Raw genomic sequence first — 26,335 nt, 5'->3', positions numbered from 1 at the left:
TTCTCTCCTTGTCAGTATTATAGTTGTTGATCCTATTTATTTATTGGAAGGGCGTCTGGTCAGCAGGATGCATAAGAGTTCCCTGTTATTGATCACAAGGTTGTGAACATAAATGAGATTGTTAGTAATGTACAGATGATGATGAAACCTTTTCTGTAACCTTTTAATTGGACTCTGATGGATGCTTGGTGTTCTCCTCCCTGTAACTAATGATTTGTTTTGCTTGGTTGTACTTTTATTAAACCCAGATTATGATGATAAAAGTCCAGCCTGGAATACAGCTTCAATGAAGTGCCTTAACACATGTAAAGCAAATCAGAAAGAACTGGGTCAAATGGCATTCTACCTAAAGGGAGCAATACACACCAGTTCATTTGAGAGTATTGCAGGGTTTCCAGAATTCTAGAAAACCTGCAATATAATTGTGCTATTGCATGAAATACTTAGACAACCTCCAATCATAATTTGCAAAAACAGCTTAAGTGTTTCATACCCATTGCTGCAATTTTATGAACAGCATTTACTATTCTGAAATTTCAGATTTACTTTGAAATTGTCATGGTGCCAACACACACATATAGCTAATAACAAAAATATTTTTAAATGTAGTATTCACATTTTTTTCCCTCACTGGAGGATATTGCTTTAGAAGTCCTTTTTACTGGTTCTACTGAGACTAATGTGAGAACCAGGTATGCCAATGGCTGTGGAGCCCACTACAATACCTCACTCTCAAGACTGCATTTTGGTGCCTATGATATTGACCAACAGACATGAACAGGTTCTGCTGATGCACCCAGCAAGGATGAGATTGTCCATAAAATTCCAAAAAATACAACTTTGAATTGTAACAGAATTTTGTCACTCAGCATTTATCAGATTTGTTTTTTTTTACTATGACAAAAGCTACTGGAAAAAAGGGACACCTGCTAGATGTAAGATGAAATCCATCAAGCCTAACCATCAAGAAAATTGTTCATCTGAAACGTGCAAGTAATTCTAGGTGCACCCTTAACTAAAGAAACGCCACCTTCAAATGAATGTCACAGTATTTATTAATATATGCTATGAATTAGAAAAGGGATTTATCCAAGGGAAGGTGAATCAAAAAGTGAGTTACTTCCTACGTCGTAATTCTGATAAATTTATTTAACCCTTCAAAACATTTAGGACATTTCTATTTGCATCAGCAAAATGACAGCCCAAAATACTGAGAAATATATTGGCTTGCTATGCAAATTGATAGGATGTTTAATCTAAGGTAACAAGAAAGATGGGTTCATACCCCTGCAAAATATTATCCAGTTTGGGTGAATGTTACATCATGATGTCTCAGCCTTGCCCCACTTGAACTGTATTTTCTAGGACAAACAATAACAGAGCAAATGCAACATATTTGGAAGAAACATCAAATACAGCACTAATTATAGTGTAATTTACAGTAACAATTCATATCTTCATAGTAATAATGACATCAAGACCCATTCCTTCATGATTTTACCATGTCATTTTAATATATGTAGTCACGTCTTTCATCGCACCATGTTTAGCATACTGTGTTTCTCAATATGCTAAAACAATAACAATAAGCTAAAAATGTAGTTGCAAGACTTGGACCAAACACACAAATCTCATTATGCTTTATTTTAAGTTCACTGTCATCTTGACAAAATTATCTATAATTTTTTCCTATGAATTTATAAAGCTGTCAGTGCTGACATGACAGAATGCTTGTTTGTACCTTTTAACCAATTTCAGAGTGTGAAACATTTAAGGTCTTTTAACGCTCCAGCTTCTGCTCTGATAAGTCTATCTCTATGTAAGTCTACTGTTAAGTACTATAAATTATTATAAATCAAGATTTATAAAAAATCTCTTTACTATGTTTCTATTGTTGGTTCTCTAAATGTGGCTTTATTGTTCTACATATTCTTTGTTCAAGTGCAATTATTTTGTCCTTTGGATATTTATCTGTTCCATATTCCTCTTATAATCAGTATTTTGCAGTTTACACTGTGTAATTTTATTTTTAATGGGAAACATCTTGGGATTTTATTTGGAATGATTTTCTTGTAGTACATTAAATAAGGATTAAGCACGGTGTGCAAAATACCTTGTGGTTATCAGGAGAAACCCAGTAATGCTTGTTGGCTGAATACTAAATTTTATTCTTGTATACTGTAGAGTATAAAATTAGCTATTACATAGGATATGAATACTTTAAATAGATAGATATACAGACAAAAGCCAGACCACCTCATACCTGTGACCAGCATCATGTGGAAGAGCCACTTTTTATAATGCATTTGCACCTCTGTTCTGGAGAGAAGAAGCCCCCCAACTCACTTTCTGCAGCAGTTCTGATTTTGCTTCAAACAGCAGGGGAAGTTTCAGTTTAAAATTCACCACTTAGCACATCTTCAGTGTTCATGTACAAATAAGAGAACTTAGTTCTTTTAACCTAACTCTGCTCCAATATAAAGAAAAGAAAACCGTCAGTAATATCATCTTGGAATAGAACACATAACCCTAGATGGCTGATGGTTGTGTGCTAGCATAGCGCTCTGGGACCTCTTGTGTGTGTGTGTTTTTTTTTTTTATAAACCTTTCCCTTTTTCTGTTGTATTTTCCTCCCAAATGTGCAGATGAACATCTTAGGTTTCTTACATTTCCTTGGGATAATCAGCCATGTGTCCTTACTCCAGAAAGTCTCATTCTGAAACTGCAAGACCTACAAATACCTAACGAAGGTTAAGAATAAACAAAAAATGATCAAATTTGGAGTACCAATTCACAAGCCCTCACTTCTAAATAAATAGATGTAGATGATAAGAATTGAAAAAGCAATACGCATCTCATTAGCATCAATGAGAATGTAAAAAAGGGACTGTGTATACAGTTTTTGAAAAGTGGGTTTTTTCCAGACTTTAAATCTTCAGGTAAAAAAGTAAAGATGCCACAGGATTCACTGATCTTATTGTGACTAATCCCATCTAAGGCCTAATGTGTTCTCTTGATTACGCAGAGAATTTGATGGCTTTTTAATAAACTCAAAAATTTCTCAATTTATTCTTTGAAGGCCAACTAGTTAATCTTTCTCAGGGCTTCAGTCAAGAATAGCTGTGAGTCCAGTTAATAAAAGTAATTTCTTCTTTACCCTGCATGGTTAAATCTTTCTCATATTTGGGAAATTGACTATTGATGACCCAGCAAAGCAGCAGAAGTCCTCAATAATTTCCAGGCCACTGATGTTTTATAAGGGCCCTGTGTTTCTAACACTTGTAATGTTCTCTTTCCCTTTTTGTTCATTATGACTTATGATTAAAATGGTTTGACTAATGTTCTGTTTTCAGTTTTGTCCTGTTCAGTTTAGTTAATTGACATTGATTCCTCAGGTGGACTCCCTTAGTTAGTTTTGTACTTTGTTTACTGGGATTTTTCAGGTGATCCCTTTGCTGCTTAGTTTTGTTTGACCATTAGGGACCATGTGCAACAAAATAGTTATGCCCTCTCTTGACCAAGCTTATATTGGGATCATTTTAATATTTATGTATTTGGAATGTTGTTTGTCTTTTCAGCTTCCTTTACCACAATAACTTGTTTTAAAACATTTCCTGCTAGTGAGGAGAAGTGGTGGGCAGCTGTGTTTTTTAAGTAATTTGCGTGGAGGGCAGTTCTGGTCTATTCCTGTGTTTGTTTCATGTTATGGTTACTGGTGGCTAGAACTATGTTTGAGATTATTATGAGAGAAGTCTGTGTAGCTGGAGGAGTAGTGCGCGTGTTGTAATGTAGCCATTCCATTTTTATTCTCTTTGTGTCCTTTACTGTTTCCCACAGTTCTTGTTTCTACTATTTGTATTTTGATCCATTGGCTAGCCTAAAGGGATCTTGGGTCTGATACCAAAAGTTCCTCCGCCCTTGACTTTTTTGGCTTAATAAAAGAGACATCTTTTTACAAGATTCTAGACCCTTATTTGCTCCCAGTGCTCATAGGATAAGCTCTGGCCTTTGTGACCTTGATCTCTAACTTAACTGCATAAGAGTAAGGATTTATGAATTGTACTTACTAAACTTAGACCTTGGAACCAATTTAAGATTAGCTAGAATCACCAGATATATTACATTGATTTAAAGTATTGTAGCACTGTTATATTAGACAGTTGCAACAGAGAAATTGTTTCTTAACTGCTGCTTGTGAGCGGTTATATCTTACTGTAACCAAATTTGATTTTTTTCTTTATTAAAAAAAAAAAAGTTCAGTAATCACTTTCCAATTATCATTGCAGCATATGCGAGAGGCTGCTGAAAGGCGCCAACACCTGGAGTTGGAGCATGAGCAAGCACTGGCAGTACTTAATGCAAAACAGCAAGAGATTAACCTTCTGCAGAAGGTAAAGTAACATTTCATCTAATCAGTTGTGTGCCTAAATGTTATGTATTCAAATTTTAATTACCAGTTAAAAAATATAGTATTGTGTAGAAACTTTGTCATCCTATGTGGTATTTGCAGAGGAAATTGGTCTGGATTAGACATAAAACAACAAACCTACAACATCAATATCATTGTTCCATCACGATTGGTGTTTCAGTTGCATATAGTATACCCTCTTGTCAGCCTTCTTTTAGCTGGAAAAATGTCTGTGCCTCATGGAGCAGGTTGTCTTCTGGCACCTAAGAAACCCAAGGCATATAAGGTAAGTTTTCAGTCCGTCCAATTTCTAACCTGTTTAATCCAATTCTGGGTGGTAGAAGGCTGGTGCCTATTACTGGCTGCTCAAAACTCCTTTCAGGAGCCAGTCCTGTATGAGGTACCAGCCAATTAGAGGGCACTCCCATGCTCATTTATACAGTGTCATTTCAGAGTATAGTCTAAAATGCATGTGGTTTAGATGGAAGATGAAAACTCATGTGTAAGAACATGGAAACTCCACCCAGGCAGTGCCTGGTCCTGAAATGTGACCACGGTATCATGGAAGTGTGCAGCATCATTCTTGAATACAATTCATCCTTTAAATGAATGTATTCTAATAATTATTGTCCCCCAATTGTTAATGAAAGATACTTAAATTTAGGCCTAATCTGCCAGTTTTTTTTCGTTTTATTTCTAAATGCCTTCATTGACACCACATAAGGAGGAGTGTACCTCTCAACATTCCTCAGTGACTGCTTACATTAATGAAATAAAATATGCTATTTGTATGCTATACGAATATGCTATTCGTTTTGTCATGTCATATCACTGAAATATTAACCATGCTCTGCATGTTGTTTGACTTTTTATGACTTTTATCCTTTTGAAAGGACTACACAGGAGTCCAAGTGCATGTTGTTTGGGCAAACAAGTGGCAGTAGCATGCACAGAGCAGCTTGGCAACAGGTCAGTGGTAGAGGGGAGGGCAGTTATAGTTCCACTCAGCACTAGAACAGTAAATAAATAAATTGTCAGCTTTGTATCTGTAAAAAGTAAATTAACTGAGTAAGTTTCCAAAATAAGGAATGAGAAAGGCATGGGTAACGAGCACTTTTAAAAAAGCAAGGTTGTTTAAGCAGTAATAGTATTGATATTTAAATTGAGTTGAGTTAGAAAGGAAGTGGCTTAGGAGCAAGTCTAGTAAGAGAAAAACACATTCAGCAGCCATCTTAAAGTGAGTCAGTAGAAGAAGAAAAAGTATCGAGATGTGAGAGCATCTTTAATAGTCGATACAGAGAATTAGTGAGGCCCAGTTAGTATTAAGCCGGTCCTTTAGTTTATTAAACTCATAATTTATATATAATTTTAAAATGGCTTAATTGCCATCTGAACAAATTTTAAGCATGAAGCCAATACCATGCAAGTAATGTTTGATGTTAGGCTTCTTGAAGCTGGCTTTGCTGAAGGGCAGCTGCTCACTGGTATTCTGCATCTGTAAGAAATGCCAGCTGATCCATTACCTAGAGTGAAGGGTTGCTGAACTCAGAGGATGTGACTATCCTGTGTTGTAGTAAGAAATTGGAAGAACTTGTCCAGGTGTCTTTCAGGAGATAGTGTGCATCCCCAAACTTGGGTGGGAAGAGACTGTAGATCTGAGACGTGGAAATGGATGGATTACATTTATAAGCCCAAGGAAGGTGCACATTGTTCTGAGGCATCAGTACTAGAGATTGTGGGGTTTCAAATATTTTCACGCTCTTGTGGATCTAGATGATGGCTCTGATAACTCTGAGGTAATAGGTAGTAGTAAGGAGCATCAGTTGTCATTTCAAGACCAGTCTACAGAAAGAGACAAACATTATTAGTGAGGGGCTCAGTCATTAAGAAGACTAAGATGCAGGTTTGATCAACAGATTGAAAGTCTGAAGAAGGGCAGGATTGTGTGCGATATACTGGGACTGAAAAAACTAATTTTTAAAACAGTATGGTACTGGAAGTAAATGAGTTTTCAAGCACCTCGCATTCAGATGTTTGTGTGATTAGAACTACCAATACCCCCCCGCCCCCCCCCGATTGTTTACAGGTTATACATCTAGCTCAATTCACCAAGGGTCCCCCAGTCTTAAAAAATCTGTATAAATTATAGTGATCAAGCAGCTTGTAATGATTTGCAAGGTCTGTCGCTGCAGAACAAAGTGGGCTTTGCTCATTCTGCTAGGCTTCTGTGGCACACCAGGCATGCTAAGAAGTCAGATTTAACATTGATCCAGGATCTAGCTATGCTTCTCCCCACTTGCATTCCAAACTAAGTGACTAAACTTCAGCTTGTACCAGGATCTGCCTATACTTCATCTGATAACAAAGATGTCAATCATAGTTGCACCAACATCTCTCCAGAGGCCCCACTACAGACCTCTTGAGCAAGAAGGTGTGAAATGGGCAAAAATGGACAGAGACCTCTAATTCATGGAATGACAACAAATATGGACAGAAGAACTTGCCTATTAGAACACACTAATTTTATAAATGGAATGCATTTCATCCAGTCAGGAGAAGGTTCAAACTTGCTTTAAAACCACATGCACCCCATTAATCAAAGTAGTGAGAAGAAACAAAGAGAAAAAGAGAATTACAAGTTAAGAGTAGTACAGAGATTTTTTTAGGGCACCCTTTCTGGGACTCTGTCAGAGAGAGGGAAATTTATAAAATGACCTTTTGAAACCTAAGAAGTAATAAGCAGTTCTTCCTCAGAGAGCCAATTCCGACAAACTCTTTTCTTTTTGAACCTGAAGCTGAGGCCCATTTTGTCAAGCCAAAGCTGTTTGCCAATAGTCTGATGAGGCGGAGAAGCCATTTCTTCAAGAAAGGAACTTAAGCACCTGAATTCTTGGGTCAGAATAAGTAATACCTTTTTCCTGTGAACTGGCAAAAAATAAATGGAAGGCAAGCTGAGCAAGCAGCAGAACACCGCTGACATGTATCATGTAGCAAGTAAAAAAGAGTATATTCCAACACATGAAGAATCTTCCACTTGAACCTATAGCAACAACTCCACACAACATCGGATATTGTAAAACTATTTATCTGTGGTAAAATAAAGTAGAACTCTGAATAACCAGTTAACAGCCAGCCTATATGTTATATGTGTGTCTGTCTAGTCTGTCTGCATTCAGTCTTGTATGTCAATATATATATACCTGTATGCATTTATCTTACTTCTCTATAATCCTTGTGTTATAAATTATATTATTCTGTTTCTTACAAATGATTGTGCTTCAAATACCTTTTCGTAAATCTAATGGCCGCAGTCCCGCCTCCTACAAAAAGAGGAAGTTAAGGTAAATATGAGTAGGAACGAGACAGAATTTGATTAATTACTGGTATTGTCAGTGGCAAAACTCATCATTGACCAAGTTAAAACTTTTTTCAAATCCCACTTTGTTTCCTTCCTGGATGTGTGTCTTACTGATTATTAATTCTTAAAATCCTATGTTATTATGGTGCCCTTGGATGGGTGTCTTATTGATTATAAATCATCAAATTCCTACAGTGTGGAAGGGAGGTGCATATGTTTGCAGGCTGGATGAATGAAGCAGCTATGACACGGGTCTAGGGATAGTTATCAGCTATTTTCTTATAAACTATTTTGGTACCAGTACTAAGGTCCAAAAGATGGTATATTAACCTGTAATTACAATTTCTCTTGACCTTCTTTTAAATTACTTGTTTGTCCAATAAACAGTGAGAAATTTCATCAATGTCCTTTCTGATTAAAAATGCCATTATTATAAATTGTGTTACTGAAGAGGCATATGGAAATTTAAGAATTTGACTTTTGCTCATAGATGTCCATTATTATTGTAAAGTCATTTCTAATATTTCAAGGTCTTTTGACATTAAAGCCATGTCTAAACACAACAAGGAGGTGTGCTTTGGTTTGAACTGGCCCAATTAAACCTCTCCATGTCACAGACTGCTGCTAGTGAGTACTGTAAGATAATTGATGTCATCGGTGATGATTTAATTTTTTATTACAAATAATGTACTGTTTACATTTGCTGATGTGAGCTTCATAGTTTCCCAAGTTTCCATTACTAGTGTTCTTCAAAACATTTCTGTGATATTAAATTTCAATATAAATCCTTTATATACAGCCTGTCCTCTTCTTAGCATTAATGCTTTTTTAGGTCCTGAGTATATAGATCTTTATTCAATAAATTTATAACATAATCCCATAGCACAAGAGTTCTTTACTAAAAGTAAAATCTGAACAATTTAACTAACATTGCTCAAATGTAGAACTCTGTTGCCTAAACAGAGCACCATCCTTTGCTTTTGACAGCATACTCTCTGCATACTGTATGCAGCTTTTTGTATGCCATATGATTTCTGCAAAAGAAAAGCATGCTTCAGTACATGAGCGCCCAGTAACATTTTTGCTTAGTTCCTTGGGAATGGAGCAGTATTAACAATCAATTTCCTTACAAAGCAGTATTTCTTTTTTACTCAATCTGATTATATACAATTATGGCTGTGCTGCACCATATCTGCCTGGTCCTGCAATGTCTGCTAAGATGATAGCAATATTACTAATATGACATGATGTTATACAGACTATGATTACAGACTTTTTAGCCTTTCAGTTGGTTTTGTTTTCCTTTGACATCCTGTTAAATATTGTGTTTGCTACCATTATGGGTTTGTTATGATTTGCAATAATATGATTCAGAATGTTTTATGATAATGTCTGTGCCTGAGTACTGCTTGTTGGTACGTACTCCTCATGTGTTTTTAAAAGATAAATTGAACTATGTTGAAATTTGCTTTTTTTTCTGTCGTTTTTAGCTTTTATGTTGCCTGTTAGGTTATAGAAGTCAGATTCCCTAGCATCTCAGTTGAAGTATATATCTGATCATTTCAAGCTGTTTTTACAGACGTGCTTCACTCAGCATCTACAAATTAAAAGATGATGGTAATGTTCAGAAAATATGAAGGAAAGCCTTTGTGTAACACAAAAAATGTCTGCATTGTTTAGTCTTTTTTTTTCTTTTTCAAACTTGTATTCATAAAATATTCTGGAGTAGTGGACGATATCAGACAAAAATGCAATCAGATTTGAGACTTGAGGAAATGATAGGCAGTGACACAAATGTAGCTAGTAGTAATTATGAAGTAAAATGTTCATCCATTTGTTGAAACAAATGGAAATGGGATGGCTGAATCGGAAAGGTTTACTGTTCATTAAAATCAAGTTACAATGGTTTGATGAAAATGATAAACATCTTTATGTGAATCTCTTGCAGTTTTAGCAAATATAAATGGTTTATGAGTGGGGGAAAAGTAGAAAAATATCTTCCAAATATATAGTGCCAGACTGAAGAGTAGTTTTAGCTTTTACTACAGACATTGTAAAACACGATTTTCTGCATAGAGAGCTTATTTGATTTTGATTTGATACACTGTATTAATCCCTGAGGAGAAATTGTTTTTTTCACATGACCCTTTGGAGGTCAGAGACCAGCGTCAGTCATTGTATAGTGCCTCTGGGGCAATTTTCAGGAGAACGATGGCCCAAGGGGGTAGGAACCCTTCTGGCAGCAACAGGAATTTGAACTGGCAACCTTACAGATACCAGAGCAGATCTGTAGCCTCAGAACCATTTGTTTGTCACTTTTCCTACTGTACTTGGTACATACAAAGTACAAATATCCTTTTAATGGAAGAGAATCACCTTATTTACACACTGAACTGGTATGGAACACAAATTGCTTCATCAAGGGCTAAGTATAGTTGTTGCAAGCTGCAGTATGTGCCCCTGTTAAAATTTAAGTGCGTTAGTTTTACATTATGGCAGTGTACTCCCTGATCTTAATACTTTTTTAACGTTGGGTGACTTTATATAAATTGCTACTGACTGTGTTCCCGCTGTGAGGCTCATACTTTTTTTTTTCTTTATTAAGCATCGTTTTTCCGGCAGTATATTTAATTGCTTATTTTCTGTTTGTCAAGCAGGCAAAATACAGTTTTACTGTAGTTTTTTTTTTATACACTTGTGCTTTAAATTTAAGTAGATGTATATTTTCCAGCCTTTGTGTCTTTCTGTTAGTGTCCTAAATACCAACGAAAAGGCTGAATCTGTTGTTTTTGTAATTTTAATAGAATTTTTTTGTTATCCTAATATGTCTCTTCAATATTCTTTAAGCAACTAATGTTAAGTAATTATGTTAGACTGGACTTGATAGCATACTGTATGTATTTGAATGGAAGATTTTGTTTGCATATTAAGTTGATTTGTTTTTAGAAATCAATTTAAAAACAAGGAAACAAGGCACCTGTAATGCGGGGTTTCTTATTCAGTGCTTTCTGTTGTTTCAATCCCCCCCCCCCCCACCCCGAACATATCCATGTGAAGGCTCAGGTTGAAGCTAAAAAGGAACATGAAGGTGCAGTGCATCTTCTAGAGGTAAGTCTAAAACACTGTCTACTTGTTTGGAGTTAAAGAGGCACTAATTTAAGACTGGAACGAAGCAATGTGCATTTTCTATTAAATATTTTTGGGTGCTTCAGAGTTCTCGTATTTATGCTTTTAGTGTTCTTCTTCCATGTGAGGTATATTTTCTTTTCCATTTAGACTTTTTCATAGATTTTGAGAATGTGATCCTTTTATCTTTGTCTATATAAATTGAGTCTGGGTTTCTGATCTATTGAAAACACTTTTGTTGTTCTTTGTTTTTAATTTGTCCATATGTGTATGGAGAATATGCAGTCCAGCAACTATGTTCTTTCAACAGGCATTGAATCAAAAACCCACTTTGATAGTTCAATAATATACACTATGCATTTGTTTTTTTTATTAAAATACCACAATTGACCTTGGCTATGATTAATATTTGGACCGTGTATATCTGATATAACGGTGTGTATTTTACATGTATGGAATTGTTACATGTTCTCTCCTTTTCTAATTTCTGTCTCTGTTCCCTGAATACCATGAATTAGCTATCTTATTATTGTTTCTGTATACAAGCTGGTTATGGAGCACACAAGTTCTTCTCATACACTAAGATTTCACTCCCATTGTGTAATTATATGAAAGTTTCTTCTAATTTATACATTTACATTAAATTTCATCTGCCACATATCTGACTAACATTTATTGAGATCCATATGTAGTGATTTTTCTAACTGCAAAGTGTTAGGCATTCCAACTACATTAGTGTTATTGGCAAATTTGACAAACTTGTTAGTATTTTTTATCAAGAAAAGGTAGATAAAGTAGGTAGAACCAGTACTGATCCCTGAACAACCCCAGTTAGACCAAAGCTTTCTGTCTTTAAGCAAGTTATGCATCCACCTGCACACTGTATTGACCTACTACTTCTGTACTGTGATCACTGGTCTATGATGACACACCATGCTAAAATAATTTTGAAGTTCAGATTATTAATATAGAAGTGCACAATGGTGGTTCATTTAAACAGTGGTACTTGGCTCATAGTTTTTACCCTTGTCTTTAGTAATTGCTTTCATGAATCTTCTTACAATACACATTATGCCATCTAGACTTAGGGATGATTATAGTAACCTTTCACTTTTTTATTTAAGATGTTTGTGATATGCCATAGGGCCCAGTTGGGTACTGCCCAAAATGTAATGTGTGCCTTCCCTCCTGTTGGACCACCCCCTGAAGGATGAATAGGGACTGTGTGCAATGTGACATGGGCAGCAATCAAAGGCAGAGGCCTTGGCAGACTGGAACCCAGACACACAAACTGACTCTTAGGATGTGGAATGTCACCTCTCATGAAGGAAAGGAGCTGGAGTTGGTGGCTGAGGGGGAGAGCTACCAGCTAGATATAGTTGGGCTAATATACACTCACTTACTTGAAGGTTGTGGGGAGGAGGACTCTGACTACCATATGTGCTTATGAACCAAATGTCATGATAATGGTAATAAAAGGGGAGCCAACTTAAATTAAATTTTATGTAGCATTCAACAGGTTAGCCATCAGGATCTGGTCATTTCAGTGATTAACTTTGAGGCGTTCTTGGTTTCCGATTTATTTTTGTGGGAGAGATATGAAAGAATCTGTCAGACAGTCATCATTCAACCTGCTATAATATGCCCTCTTAAAAATGCCTTCAGAGTTTCCCCAGAGTATTCCTTCAGAAACCTTTGATGATGCATTTGTCTCTAAAAAAGAATCATTTTAATTGAATATAAATTCTGTACATTTTTTGGCAGCTAATAACAGGGGGTTAAGACTCCAGCTGTGAGTTGAGTGATTTGAGCTCCATAATCAGAGGGTCATGGTCAGAAGTAACAGTTATGTCGTACTTGCAAGATTTGATCGTGGACAAAAAATTATCGATGAAGAAGTAATCATTTCTGGACTAACAGTGATGTACTAGTGAGAACAAGGAATATTCTCTTAAGTATGGATTTAGAAATCTCCACGGGTCTGATAAGTTATGATCAATTAAAAACTGTGATTATTTTTGCAGAGAATTTAATTATTCTTTTCTGTGCTTAATTCGTATCACATAAACTTGAAAGTTCTATTATAGTAACAAAAAAATAAGAACCTCTTATGCTCAACTTTTTTGTATTCTGTGGTTAGTTACTTATCGTGTTTGCTTTTCTTTTTTACAGCTTGTTTTAATTTGTTTTAATGCTTACAGGTTTTATAATGAACAAATATTTTTTAATCTCTCTCCCTTCTCTTAAATAAGTTTATACCTAACTTTCATCCCAGATTGTTGCATTAAAGTATTGACACATTCATTTAAAAACATATCTTGCTAAATATATATATTTTTACTGTATATACTGAAAACTCTGTTAAAATAACTAGTGTATTATGACTGTTAAAGCCTGTTAACTGAATACTAAATCTAGACAGGCTTCTCTTCTCCGATATTCTAACGTACTGGGGTAAGAAATGGTCAGTGAATTCCTTTTACAGAGCTCCACATCATCTTTGATTTTCTTAGTTTAAATGTGGTAGTTTACTATACTACTTTGCTTACTATTACCAATGACATACAAACTTCCTTTTCTGATCATTTTATAAAGTTATATATTAACATTGTCATCTGCATGGAAGTGGGTATGTGTAGGTTTGGGTGGAAGGGAGAGGTCTCCAACACATGCCCTACTTCTTTGTGCAAGTTTCTGCTCAAGCTGAACTGTTCTTATTTTTATCCTCCCATAGACTTTTTACCCATCTAACTTTTCAATCTTGCACGTTTCTTGCCAATAATTTTTATCTATATATGTTATAGTCAAACCTAACTATTTTAAGCCAAAGGACACATTTCTAACAGCATTTCATCAACATCATAAAATAAGAGTCTCTGGTACTGCAGAAACAAAGCTGAATTTTTTCTTGTCCGAAAACGGGTCCAAAGGTTGGATGTCTCAATGACTTCCAAAATGACAGCAATAAGAAGTTGCACCATTGTGACATAGACAGCAGCAGCAGAGGTTTGGATTTATCCCCATTCTAATCATGTTATTCAAGTAGCATTTACAATGTTTGCCCAATAAAATAGACCATTCTATATACACTCCTCCCTACATTTTCCCTCTGTGGCATTCCCATTCTGGCACGTTCTAGGCCTGATCTTATTTTTAAATTTGTCTTGTCATTTTCAAATCTTTTTTTTTTTTTTTTTTTATAGCTGGTTCAGTGTTTCATATTCCCTTTACAAGCTAAAATGATTTTATCAGGGTGTCTTTATGCAAGCAAAATCAATGTACCAGCACTTGAACACCATGCCTACTAACTGCATGATTTGAATTGAAATAAATGAGGGCTGAAATATGTGTATAGTCAACCACTGACGGAGCAAAAAATCACAAGGTTATTTATATTGCCGTGTGAGGTATTGCTTCTGTTTCTGCAGAGAACATGCTTCAAAAGATAATGATAACATGAAGAATGTGCTGTTTGTTTTGAAGGTATCAGTGAATGTGTTGCCAGGTATATGATGTTCTACTTTGCTTCTTCAGCATGCCTTTATAGCTGAGGCTTCTCAGTTGAAGAAGATGCACTTTGAGGTTATTGAACAAGGTGATGTTGTATCAGGCTTGGTAAACCCGCATGTTTCATTATGAGAGCAGACTGGGGTGACCTGATGGAAAAGACGGTATTGAAAAATAAATAAGGCCAAGCCTAAAAACAGTGTACCAGTTCACTGCAGGTCACACCCATAATTGCTGTACCTGGGGAGTATGTGTAAACTCCACATAGACAAAAGCCAGGTGTGGATTCGAACCCAGGAAGCTAGAGCTAACCATTGCATTACATTGCCACCCTTACAAATCACATGCACAATGCAGAACTATCTAATCACCCATCCATGTTGCGACATGCTTAAAGTGTTGTGGGAGCTGAAAGTAATATTAAAAATTTAATGCCTTTTATTTGAACAATGTGTGTTTTGATGATGATTTCCATTGTTCAGAGCATGTAATTTTCCTCTAACTTTAAAAACATGAATGCCACAGCAATTCAAGCATTGCCTTGTGGTCACTGGATTTATTCTGTTGTTTTTCAGATGAAAAGTTGATTTTTTGGTTCATCAGCTTCAGTTTCTGGGCAAATTCTTTAGGGTCAGAGCTATGGAATGTTAACAGTACTAACCACAGAAGAAGGTAGGAAAGAAAGCTATATATATGTATATGTATGTATATGTATATATAATATATGTATATATATAATAAATAAATAAATAAATATAAATATATATATATATATATATATATATATATATATATATATATATATATATATATATATATATATAATATGTATGAAATCAAATGTATTTATTTTACTTATATGATGCAATTTTATAGAAGCCTTGCATTTGTTGTCATATAAATTTCTGGCTACTTATTTTCTTAGCAGTAAGATTGGTTTCTGAAATGTTGTTCAATTTTTATGACAAATGAATATTCTGCTACTTTGGATGCTTAGGTGCTTTGATAGTAGTTCAGACAAAACAGGTATACCAATTTAAAGAAGGAGATACATCATTCATATTATAATCAAATTATGTAGTGTGCAGTTTATGTAGAGAAATATACAGCATAAAATGTTTCAAAGAAACGGTTTTGTTTGTTCAGTCCTGAAGTGGAAATTTCACACAACACATGAACTAAAGCACTGAGTATCCAAATGCTACCCAAAAATGAGTTCTCAGAACATTTGAGATTTAGCCAGAAGGAAGCCAGGAATCTTTCTACTAATACACTTTCCATTTATCCCTAGAATCTTTGAAACCTACAAAAAAACTCGTAATCCCCTAGTCGATTGACATTTGAGCTTGGGTTTTTTGAGTTTTTTTTTTTTACTTTGATATTCTTGAATAAAAGCGCACGTGTTTATTTGATATTTGGACTAAAGTCTTCACGCATTATACACTTCACGTCATTATTATTATAACATGGAAAAAGTTTATGCTTTTAAGTATGTGTTCAGCGTGTCTTGCCTTGCATTTCCTTTCATCCTACACTTACCCAGATCTTTGTAGACATGGAACACACATGAAATGCCTGTGTTCCAAATAATGATAAACTGTATTATTTACCCTCTACATGTGCTGATTGACACATTTACAAAACAAAAGATGCTGATGAGGAGAGGTGTGAAGGAATTTAAGGTGGGCTGGGATTCCGAGTTTTTTCGTAGGCTTCAGGGATTCTAGCCAGGCTGGACCGGAAAGCTTATTCAGGCCAGGAATCCCAAGTCTAACCCAATACAATATATGCAATATACACAATATATATTAGTTTTCTTGTACAGGCACAGACTCAAAAAACCAGCAAACATTTTTTTATGAATGATTCCACTTTTACACATACATTTCACTGTTAAATATTAGTCTCAAGACAGCCTCTGATAAAGTGTTGAACAACACTTCATAAATAAATAAACCATGTAGTTCTATAATATTTATATCAAAAGAAATGTGCAAAAAGCAATGAGTCACAAAAAGTAGTTGTCAGTGGAATCCACAGTGCATAGATTATAATTACAATTTCAAGTGCGAGTATGGAATCTTCACAGCTGCTGTCAGTGTCTGGATGGTCTGAAGTGTTGGTCAAAGAAGACCATTTTGAATTTCTTCAATAGACAAATGACTCAAAAAATGTCTCAGTGCCACAGAATTCTGTTAAGCATTTTTTAAAGAATGTACTTGGTAAACAAATAACTATAACATTTTGTGTAGATTGATAGATACTTTATTAATCTCAAGGGGAAATTCAATCCTATTCAATAACTTTCTCTCATCATATGTCTCAGGTTTATCTGTCAGAGCGTGTGAGATGCACTTTAAAAATATTAAAGTAAAAACAAGACATTTTCGTTAACATACCATGAAATAAAGAACATCAGGTTCTTTTAAAACCATAACTCATTCCGCTTACATACATGTTTCATTACTAATAAAATAAAACATTTCGTGTAGCGTATTCAGTCACTCTGAGGGGGGAAAAAAGGTTAAAAATGCGACCATATGCTACACTTCATTAAAATTTTAAACAAAAGTAAAACAAATACACAGTAACAAATACCAAAACCCATACAACATTCAAATATGATTCATAAGTATATTATAAACTTAAAAGAAAAGCCAAGCAAAATTGACACCTTTTATTGGCTAACTAAAAAGATTGCAATATGTAAGCTTTCGAGGCAACTCGGGCCCCTTGTAATTACATCTTGCCTGAAGAAGGCAATCTTTTTAGTTAGCCAATAAAAGGTGTCATTTTGCTTGGCTTTTCTCTATATTCATAATGGCTAACACGGTACAACACCCTAGCACTATAAACTTTAAAAAAAATCTTCATACAGTATATAACTTTAATCACAAAAGCACCAGATGTACGCACTTCTCATTATAGCACTCCTGTTTAACTGTCGGAGCACAAGATGCACAAGAAGTCAAAACTTGATTTGAACAAAAACAAGAAACCATCCAACCAGAAAAGAAACCCTCCAACCTTAAACCTAAAGGATCTGTGCCTACTACAGAGCAATAACGCCTGCTCGTTTTCCGGTATAATAGAATTGTATCATTTCACCATTAGTTTATTTCACTGGTTACTCTGAGTGCCAGGCAGCAGGCCACCGGGAAAGCTCCTGTTGATTGCAAATGTCAGTCTGGCACTGGATTCTAGTGTTAAAACATGCAGGTTATAATAGCCCAATAAATGAAAAGGAACTACTATAATTTGGTAATATTAATCTGCTGTAACATTAATTTTGAGTAATCATTAAATAAATGTGAAATGTGTCTGTGTCTACCTCAGTAAAAATAAATGCATATAAAAACCAGAAGAACAAAATATCTACATTTTTGCCAATTTCTCACACATCAATCTTACTGCCTAGTAAGTAAAATTAAATATTTTTCAAAAATTAATGGCAGCTTCTGCTTCTATAAATAGGACATCACAAGGTGAAGTAAAATAGTGTTTTTATTCCTCTCTTTGATATATATACACACAGATAGCTTTTACCTTCTTCAATGGTTAGATTTTTGTTAAAAGTTTACCATCTTGACTCTGCAGAAGTTAACTGTTAACATGCCCAAAAAAGAGGACTGCTTTAAAAATTTAAGTCAGAAGGTATCTCAAATTAAAACCATACTTGTGTAAGCATATCAGACATTTTTTTTCCTGTGCATTCAATACAGCTTTTAATTTTTAAAGGTTACTTTTAAATGATGAGCATTTTGTGACATTTTTTTTTTTTATAACATACATGCTCTTAAAGTATGCTGCAGAAATTTAATTGCATGCAGTATTCTTGAGTACAGACTTGGACACAAAGTAACATAAAAGCATACCTAGTTTAGTAATACTCTCAGACTTTCTTATGGTGTATTTAATAACTGTCAGACATTTATTCTGTTAGGTTTGAAGTAGAAATTCAATGTGTGTGTGTGTGTATATATATATATATTTGTATATATACAGTGTGTTTGTGTGTATTTATGGTTATATATAGTTGACTTTTAAATGTAAAATTATTCACAATTTTCAAGTATTTAACAAAAAAACGAATTTACTTTTTAAACACAGTTGATGTCTGTTACTAAGGTCTTAAACCTAAATAGTCATATTGCTTTTTTGTCCATTTTATTGAGTGTCTGCTTCAAAAAAAGCTGAAATAGTGTTAAGAAAAAAAAACTAGAAGCCATCAATTTGTTTTATTTCTGTTTCAGTCACATATATCAAGTAAACTTGCATGTTGTGTACATGAACTTCTATACTTATGACTGAAGCTAATAAAGGTACTTTTTCTCTGCTACACTAATTGTGTGCGCCAATCAGAAAATATTTTCTGACCTAATGCGATAAACCAAAAAGAAAAGAGGTAAAGTGGTATGGTCTATCCTGATTTCTGCTCCTCACATATACTAAATAAAAGTGAGTGTGTGCGTGTGTATGTATAGTATTGATGAAGTACTCTGCTCCTTCCTATTGTGTCTTTATTTTTTCGGTGTAAAATTTTGTTTCTGTAATTGGCAAAGTAGTGTGTCATGAGCCTGCTGTATTAAATCTAGCTGCTTAAGATTAAGTAGTCATTTTTATTATAATAGCAGGATTTCAGAATGTAGCGGTGCTTTTCAAATTCTTTTTTTTTTTTTTTGTGTCCTAAGCTTTCACAAGAGTCTAAACGTTATAAACTGCATGCTGTTACAAAATCAGCATTTGCCAATGAGATCATTAGTCAAGGTTATCATTACCTTTCACCTCAAGCACAGTTTTTGTTAATGTGATGATGGCTATTAGTCAGCAGCTTTTATACTTAGTCCCTCAAATGCCCTGGCTTGCTGAACATCATGTCACACATTCGGTGCTGCAATCACTTTGTTTTGGTTTGGTTGTTACATATTTAATCTGTGCTTAATTGCATGCTCAGTTAAGCACCTAAGTAGTTAATTGTGTTAAAATTTAAAGGATAACTTATTTATAGTGGCCTTTATGAAAAAAAAATCTATATATCTGTCTTGTTTAAAATTAAGGAAGGATATTTAGGATCTGTTAGGCTTTACTAATGTTATATGCATGCTATATGTTTTAAACCCTTTTTTGTAATGCACATCTTTTCTTTAATGGAAGATATTTAACATCTAGTTAAGTATTTGCTTTTTGTGTCTTTGCATAATTTCTAAATTTTTCCAAACAAATTGTGATTTGACATTTAACTAAATGTTGTGCAATGGTTTGTGTGCATGTATGATGTAAGATATTTATTTTAACACGCTTTAATGTACACATATGTAAATGTGTTTTCATTTTCTTTGTTTTGGTCATTTACTTGTGTCATCATTTTATTTTACTTTTTGCATTACCTTTTTTGTACAGAAAACCTTGGACAGCATGCAGGTATTTGGGAATTGTTTCTTATTAGTCATTAGTTTTAACATTTAAATATAAAATCCTCAGAAAACCTTTGAATTGGATCATTTTTCTCTTACTGTTTTAGGAAGACATTGTACATTGTTTAGAAAAAGAAGTTTTTCTTTCATTAGCTGTTAAAAGTTACAAGAATGTAATGTTAACTTTGGACAAAAGGGTTACATCTTTATGTTGAAAACGTTTTTAGACCTTCGCTGAAGGAGTATACAGTACAGTAGTACTCAAACAGCAACCTGTCCTGTTAAATCTATTAACCTCACTAGTAAATAACTCTGCTTTTTGAGTAGTTTTTCAGTTTGATACTGTTTTTTTTTTTTTTTTTGGTTTTTTTGTTTTTTTCCTCAGAGCTTCTTTAAAGAATGTTCAAAAATGTTTTGACATGAATTATCTATAAGTTTGCAACTTTTTTTTGGCATTGTGGTTATTGATTTCTTTTTTTATTGTTGTAGTTATGGTTATCATTACAAGGCGTGTTTTTTCCACTTAATCTGCTTTTACTTTTTGCACATGTAATTCACCACTACTTCGCATATCACAAGAAGCAGTGACTTCTTGTAGCCAGATTCTATCTGGAAATAGATTTATCTTGACCTTAATAACTAAATGGGTAATTTCCATTTTAGTAGTTTATTAAACTATGGCCAGTATAGCATTGAACCTCTTGTGCTGTTGCATACATAGATTTTAAGTATTGCCATAGGCCCACAAGAAACATTTCTTTGTTTCTTTCCACATCAAAAATCTTCGTTTCATGAACTGCTTATTTAACCATTTGTCTGTTCTGTTTGCACACTGTTCCTCTAGCCCAAACAGCCTAAGTATAAAAATGCTGCTTGATTACTGTATACTTCACTTAACTAGTAAAACATTAGAAGCATCATTACTGCAGTCAAACTAGAATATAGAGGTTTTGTCCACCTTCCCTAAACTAGCAAAGTTTCAAAGTCCCCTGCCTACAATGATGCTTATTGGAGAAACAAAACTTTCTCTATTCCTTTTGAAATTGGAGGAGGAAAATGTATTCAGTTGCAGCCTTCTTGCAGTAAGCAAAAAATTCCGTATAAATGATGTGGATTCCTTATTTGTTTTTTTTTCCAAGTTCACACAATTTCTACCATATACTTTTAGCCAAATTAATATACTGCAGTCTGTACATTGTGCCTTTTAACACTAGAATCCCTGAAACCTACGAAAAAACTTGTAATCCTAGGCCACCAATCTACTTGTGACTTTACGCTGTAGGAAGCAAATAAATCAAGGTAAATAACATTTGATGCAGCTTTTATATAAGTAACATATAAATGTTTTTTATATAAAAACCATCACAAAACATAATTACAAACAGAACTTTGCCCAATACCTTTCCAAGCTTGGCATGTCCTGCTTTTTCGTTGAAGGACATGCGTGTGTCAGGTTGACTGGCAGAATGATGCCCCAACCTCTTGCTGCATCCAAACTGTGCCATCTTTCGCCTTTATGCCTGGTGCAGCTGCGTTGTTCTTATGTGTGAGTGGACATTTCTTGCCGGGAGGGCTTCTGTTCCTTCTCCGATGTAGAACCCTCTGAGTTCACCTCTGTTATAGCACGTCTTTATTTGAAAACAGCAGTGTCGGATTGCGGGGAGCGTGAATGTGACACTGAGAATAAAACTGAAATAAAAAAAAAAATGCTAACCTTTACAAGTACCATAGATTTATACCAACTGTTACAGACTCAAATCAAATGTATGTTTTTATTCTATAATAGTAACAATAAGAGCATCTCACTACTCAAAATGGTAACTCTAGGAAGCGCCTTGAATCGAATTATGAGCCAGCAGTTCTTACCGCTGCACCACCCAAGCGGTGGTGTCGGTGTTGTACCCTAACCCAATTTCTTTTTCTTCAGTTATAGTCTTCAATAAAAACGCACTTGTTTTGTTATACATGTACCTTTTGTGAAAGTGTTTGTTTGATATTAGGACTTCAGTCTTGACACATTATACACTTCATGTTAAAATTTTGTCATTACAGTAATCCCTCCTCCATCGCGGGGGTTGCGTTCCAGAGCCACCCGCAAAATAAGAAGATCCGCGAAGTAGAAACCATATGTTTATATGGTTATTTTTATATATTTTAAGCCCTTATAAACTCTTCCACACTATTATAAACATTTCACGCAAAATTATACAGCATAAACCCTTTGTATTCTCTTAGATATTAGGTAAGATTCGTTGAAATTATGTATATAAACACAGTTTACATACAGTAAACCTAAATATTATTTTAAAGATATCGAGCGTCTCCGATATCACATATGTTACAGCCATTACGACAGACAGGCCACCAGCAATAAATATGTACAATGCAAGAAAAATTGTATACAGTAAAATGTGTGTACAGTGACACTAAACTATGTACATGTAATAAGTACTGTACGTAGATAATTAATTATGGTTACTCACCAACAATGACACGACGACTTGTCCGATAACGATGAGTTTAATTTTACTGCACAACAAAGGATAGCGTTACAGCTCTTCTAAAGGAGCCTCTTCAGGCGACTGTTTAGCACCGCCGTTGTTCTTCTTCCAGCACTCTTCAATCCAAATCCCTAAAGCAGATTCCATCCAGACTACTGCCTTATCACGTCCACTTGCAACTCGTTTTACGCCCTGGTTAAAGGACACTGAGGCCGTAGATCTTATATGCTTTTCCTCCTTTTTAAATAAAAAGAATCGTGGACTCATTGATGCTGTAATGGTGTCCTGCAGCGGTGTAGCTGTTTCCTTCCTTCAACATATCCAAAACTTTTACCTTTTCTGCAATCATTTGCATCTTCTGTTGGCGCTTGGGCACGTTAATGCTGAATGAGTGAGATTAGACTTTTTGGTTAATGCAGCACTCCGTCGCTGAGCCAATCAGCAGCACACAGGAACTTAACCGCGTGCTCTGATCGGGTAGCTTCTCAGCCATCCGCCAATAGCGTCCCTTGTTTGAATTCAAATGGGTAAATCAACTGAGGAAGCACACGTACTGTAGACCGCAGACATCTGCTATATATATTCACATATGCTTACATTTAAAATCCGCGATGGAGTGAAGCCGCGAAAGACGAAGCGCGATATAGCGAGGGATCACTGTAGTACTGAAACATGAAAAAAGTTTACCTAGATCGTTGTAGACATGGAACACACATAAAATGCATGTGTTCCAAATAACAATATATTATTTATCCTCTACAATTCCAGGCATCTCACACACAAAGAGCCTTGAGCTGGGAGAACTTTTTGGCCGAGTTGAACTGTGGTGGTGGGGGGATGGGATAACAGGCTGCTTGTGTTGATTGACACAATTACAACACAAAAGACGCTAATTGACAGGTGTGAAGGAATTTAAGTTGGCCCTGGATTATGTATTTTTCATGGCCTTGAGGAATTCTAGTGTTAAGGGGGGGAGGGTACTAGAGTCTGTACTCTCATTATAAAGGAATAATATTGAATACATTCTGCAGTATATCCAGTATGTTAGTTTTACAAAATAATGTGAATATCGATTTAATGAAAATTAATTTGCTTTACTCTAGCAAGTAGGCATTATAGTGATTATTTAACCTACAGAGTGAATGTGGATATTGAATGTCTGGAGAAAAGTAAAATCAATTACAGTAAATAATTTTGTAATGGCATATTATAAGGACATATTATATTCGATTGTTTGTTACTAACTTGTGCATGCAAATGTTTACTAAATGAGTTTTGTTTCCCAGTAAAGAAAGTTATATAAGTTATGTAAACTGTGATTTATTATGTAATAATAACATATTTATATACAATGTTATAGATCACATATATGTATCTTATTTTAAAACCTTTTAGGGATGTAACATTATGTTAGGTTCTTGGCACTGTAACTGCATGGTATAGAGAAATTCTGGTTAACATAAACCATTAGGATTGTTTTATGGGGGTGGTGGGACATGTTTACTTTGTTGTAATAGCACGTTTAAATGTTCATTTAATATCTCATGAATAGGCCAAGGTTCGTGAACTGGAAGAAAAATGTCGGACTCAGAGTGAGCAATTCAATCTGCTGTCAGAGGAGTTGGAGAAATTTCGATTGCAAGCTGGGAAATTTGATTTTCTTAGCTCCAGTCCTTTAGCTGTATATGGTTCTCCAGGATATTTAAATAAGTCCCTTTCTCAGATTATCAATGGTCTGGCTACTCCATCTGGGAAAGGTAAGGACACTTACTTTTACTTTGCACAAGCTCAATTAGAATAATCTTTTTTCAGGCAAATGCTTTATGCATTTTATTTACAAAGCTTTTTATATTTTTGTGTATATAGAAGTTGATCGCAAATTTGTAACTCCTATATTAAAATAACCTCATCTGCTCTGTTGTTCTAATCCTCTTTATATGTATATAAAAATTAGGCTATACATTCAAAAAATGTGGACAACATTCCACACCAACAGTGTATTTAAAAGATGGTGCTTTCTTAATAGTAAATGTTAGTGATTCATGCTTTACTCTTGTGCAATTTGTAACACAAAAGTCATATAATCTAGTAGTGTTATACTTAAAGGTGAAATATCTGACCACTACAATATCAAGTAAAACAAAACAGGTTAAAACAATAAACTATGTCTCAAAGGGCCAGCCTATACATCTTGGGATCCCTATTTATTATGATGCTTGTCCAGTCAATTTACCCATGATACTCAACTAGCACTTTCCTCTCGTTCTAAGTCCCTGTTCTGCCCACTTTCTCCAGCAAATGGAGTTCATGCTAAACACTCACTTCCTGTAAAGTTATTCTGGATCAGTCATTTCAGCCTGGGCTATAAACCACTTACTAGTACACCAGAAGAATTGTTTCCACTGTATACTGTGTAAAAACTCTGGGGTTGCACTCTGAGAGCTCTTAATAGCTGCACCAGGTACTCATGCACTTCCATGCCATACCTAGCTCTAGAGAGAGTCTAGAGAGGCTGTCTTCCTCAAGTCCTGTGGGAGTCCAAACATAATGCAGCTGGTCTCCACTCTACTCACTGGCATCTTGAAGTACTTGCAACATAATAACCACAGTTCTCACAGCAGTTGCTTTGTGTCCAGATCTATCTTTACTTTTTTTTTAACCACTAGAGAGCCTTTCATGTTTGAAAAAATTTCATCAGACTCTATCCATCCTTTTATTTTCCACACTGCTTATTATTTTTCAGAGTTGTGTGATGGAAGACTATTCAGGCAGAACCAGATGTAAAATAGGAACCAACCCTGGAAGGGCTCAAGGACACACACATTGACCATATTAGGACAATGTAAAGTCATCAGTTAAGCGAACATGCATGTGTTTAAGATGAGATAAGTGGAGTACGGTGGGGAAAACCAATACATGTAAATTGACAAAGCTCAGACTTCACTCAGATAGTGGCTAGGCTAGGTTTTGAACCCAGATTACTGGAATGGTAATGTAGGACAAACCTGAACAAAATTACATGATTTCAGTACTGTTGCACTTTTGTGATCACTGGGAGCTTTCCATAAGAGTCCAGACAGACAAATAAATAAATAGCTCCAAAGAAATTTTACATTCACTCTACAGAGAAAAAGTCAGACATAGCCAGAGATGATGCATAAAAGGTCAATAGATATTTATTAAAAGTTTTAGGAAGGTTGCTAAACTCAAGGTTATAAAACGGTCTACGTTTGTTTTCTCAGTAACAATTAACATTTTTCTTATCAAAATTTTGACAGGTTACTCAAGTGTGCAGTCATCGTTTATAACATAGCCATCTTGAAGTTACACATGCATCACCTGCTTAGTAATACATGACAACAAAATGATGGGACCCATGAATAACAGTTTCACAAAATGCTGGTGACTATTGAATAACAAATACACAAAATGATGACTAATGAGATGTCACTCAAAAAACAGTAGACCTTTTTGTAAAAATATGTGTAAGTACATACTGTATAATGCATTAGAACCTCCTTGTCAGTCACTAATTCATATGTTGAATGTTTGTATCACAATGCTGAATGAGTGCATATTTTGCCTCAAGTATTGTGGTCTGGTTTTGTTATAGTAAAGAGTACTTCAGTTCCTCTACACAGTTTCTAATATGATTGATTTTAGAAGATTAGCAAGGTCTTAATTTGCTGTAAAATCCATATGCATAAATTTTTTGCTTTATAGATGTGCAATACATCATCTTCTTGTATTTTATATGCTTTAATTGTAGGTAATGACAACCCTGCTTCAGCTAGAACTGTGATCTCAGAAATTATCCGACCTATCCAGAAATCTCCTGACAAAACCGATTTCCTGTCTGTCAAACCAGCATTCCTTGTCAGGTCTGGTCCTAACAGTCCCAGGCGTGGGTTCTTTGCTGAGGTCAGTCGGACATAAATAGGTAAAGGTCAGTTTATTTAGAATAGCATAAAGAAATAAACAGGCTTGCTGAATTTTTTTTATGCTGTTTAGTTATGGTTAG

At 35.0% G+C, this 26,335-nt stretch overlaps 1 protein-coding gene across 8 annotated transcripts in view; it reads left to right on the top strand.

The window, feature by feature from the left end:
• Positions 1 to 26,335, top strand: part of rimbp2b (RIMS binding protein 2b) — a 118,361-nt gene that overhangs the window by 3,847 nt on the left and 88,179 nt on the right. For 5 of the 8 annotated variants that reach the window (XM_051921078.1, XM_051921080.1, XM_051921079.1 and 2 more), the window contains exons 3-7: positions 4,287 to 4,391; positions 10,824 to 10,874; positions 19,800 to 19,820; positions 23,867 to 24,071; positions 26,084 to 26,235. In XM_051921078.1, coding sequence (XP_051777038.1) covers positions 4,290 to 4,391; positions 10,824 to 10,874; positions 19,800 to 19,820; positions 23,867 to 24,071; positions 26,084 to 26,235 — 531 coding nt within the window. In that variant the 5' untranslated portion in view covers positions 4,287 to 4,289. The remainder of the gene's footprint in view (positions 1 to 4,286; positions 4,392 to 10,823; positions 10,875 to 19,799; positions 19,821 to 23,866; positions 24,072 to 26,083; positions 26,236 to 26,335) is intronic. The other 3 variants (XM_051921081.1, XM_051921084.1, XM_051921082.1) reach the window with 2 other exon arrangements.

Source organism: Erpetoichthys calabaricus, chromosome 18 (assembly GCF_900747795.2).
Source record: "Erpetoichthys calabaricus chromosome 18, fErpCal1.3, whole genome shotgun sequence".
NCBI lineage: Eukaryota > Metazoa > Chordata > Cladistia > Polypteriformes > Polypteridae > Erpetoichthys > Erpetoichthys calabaricus.
Note: the sequence above shows the minus strand (reverse complement) of the source record. Positions and strands in the feature narration are given on the sequence as shown.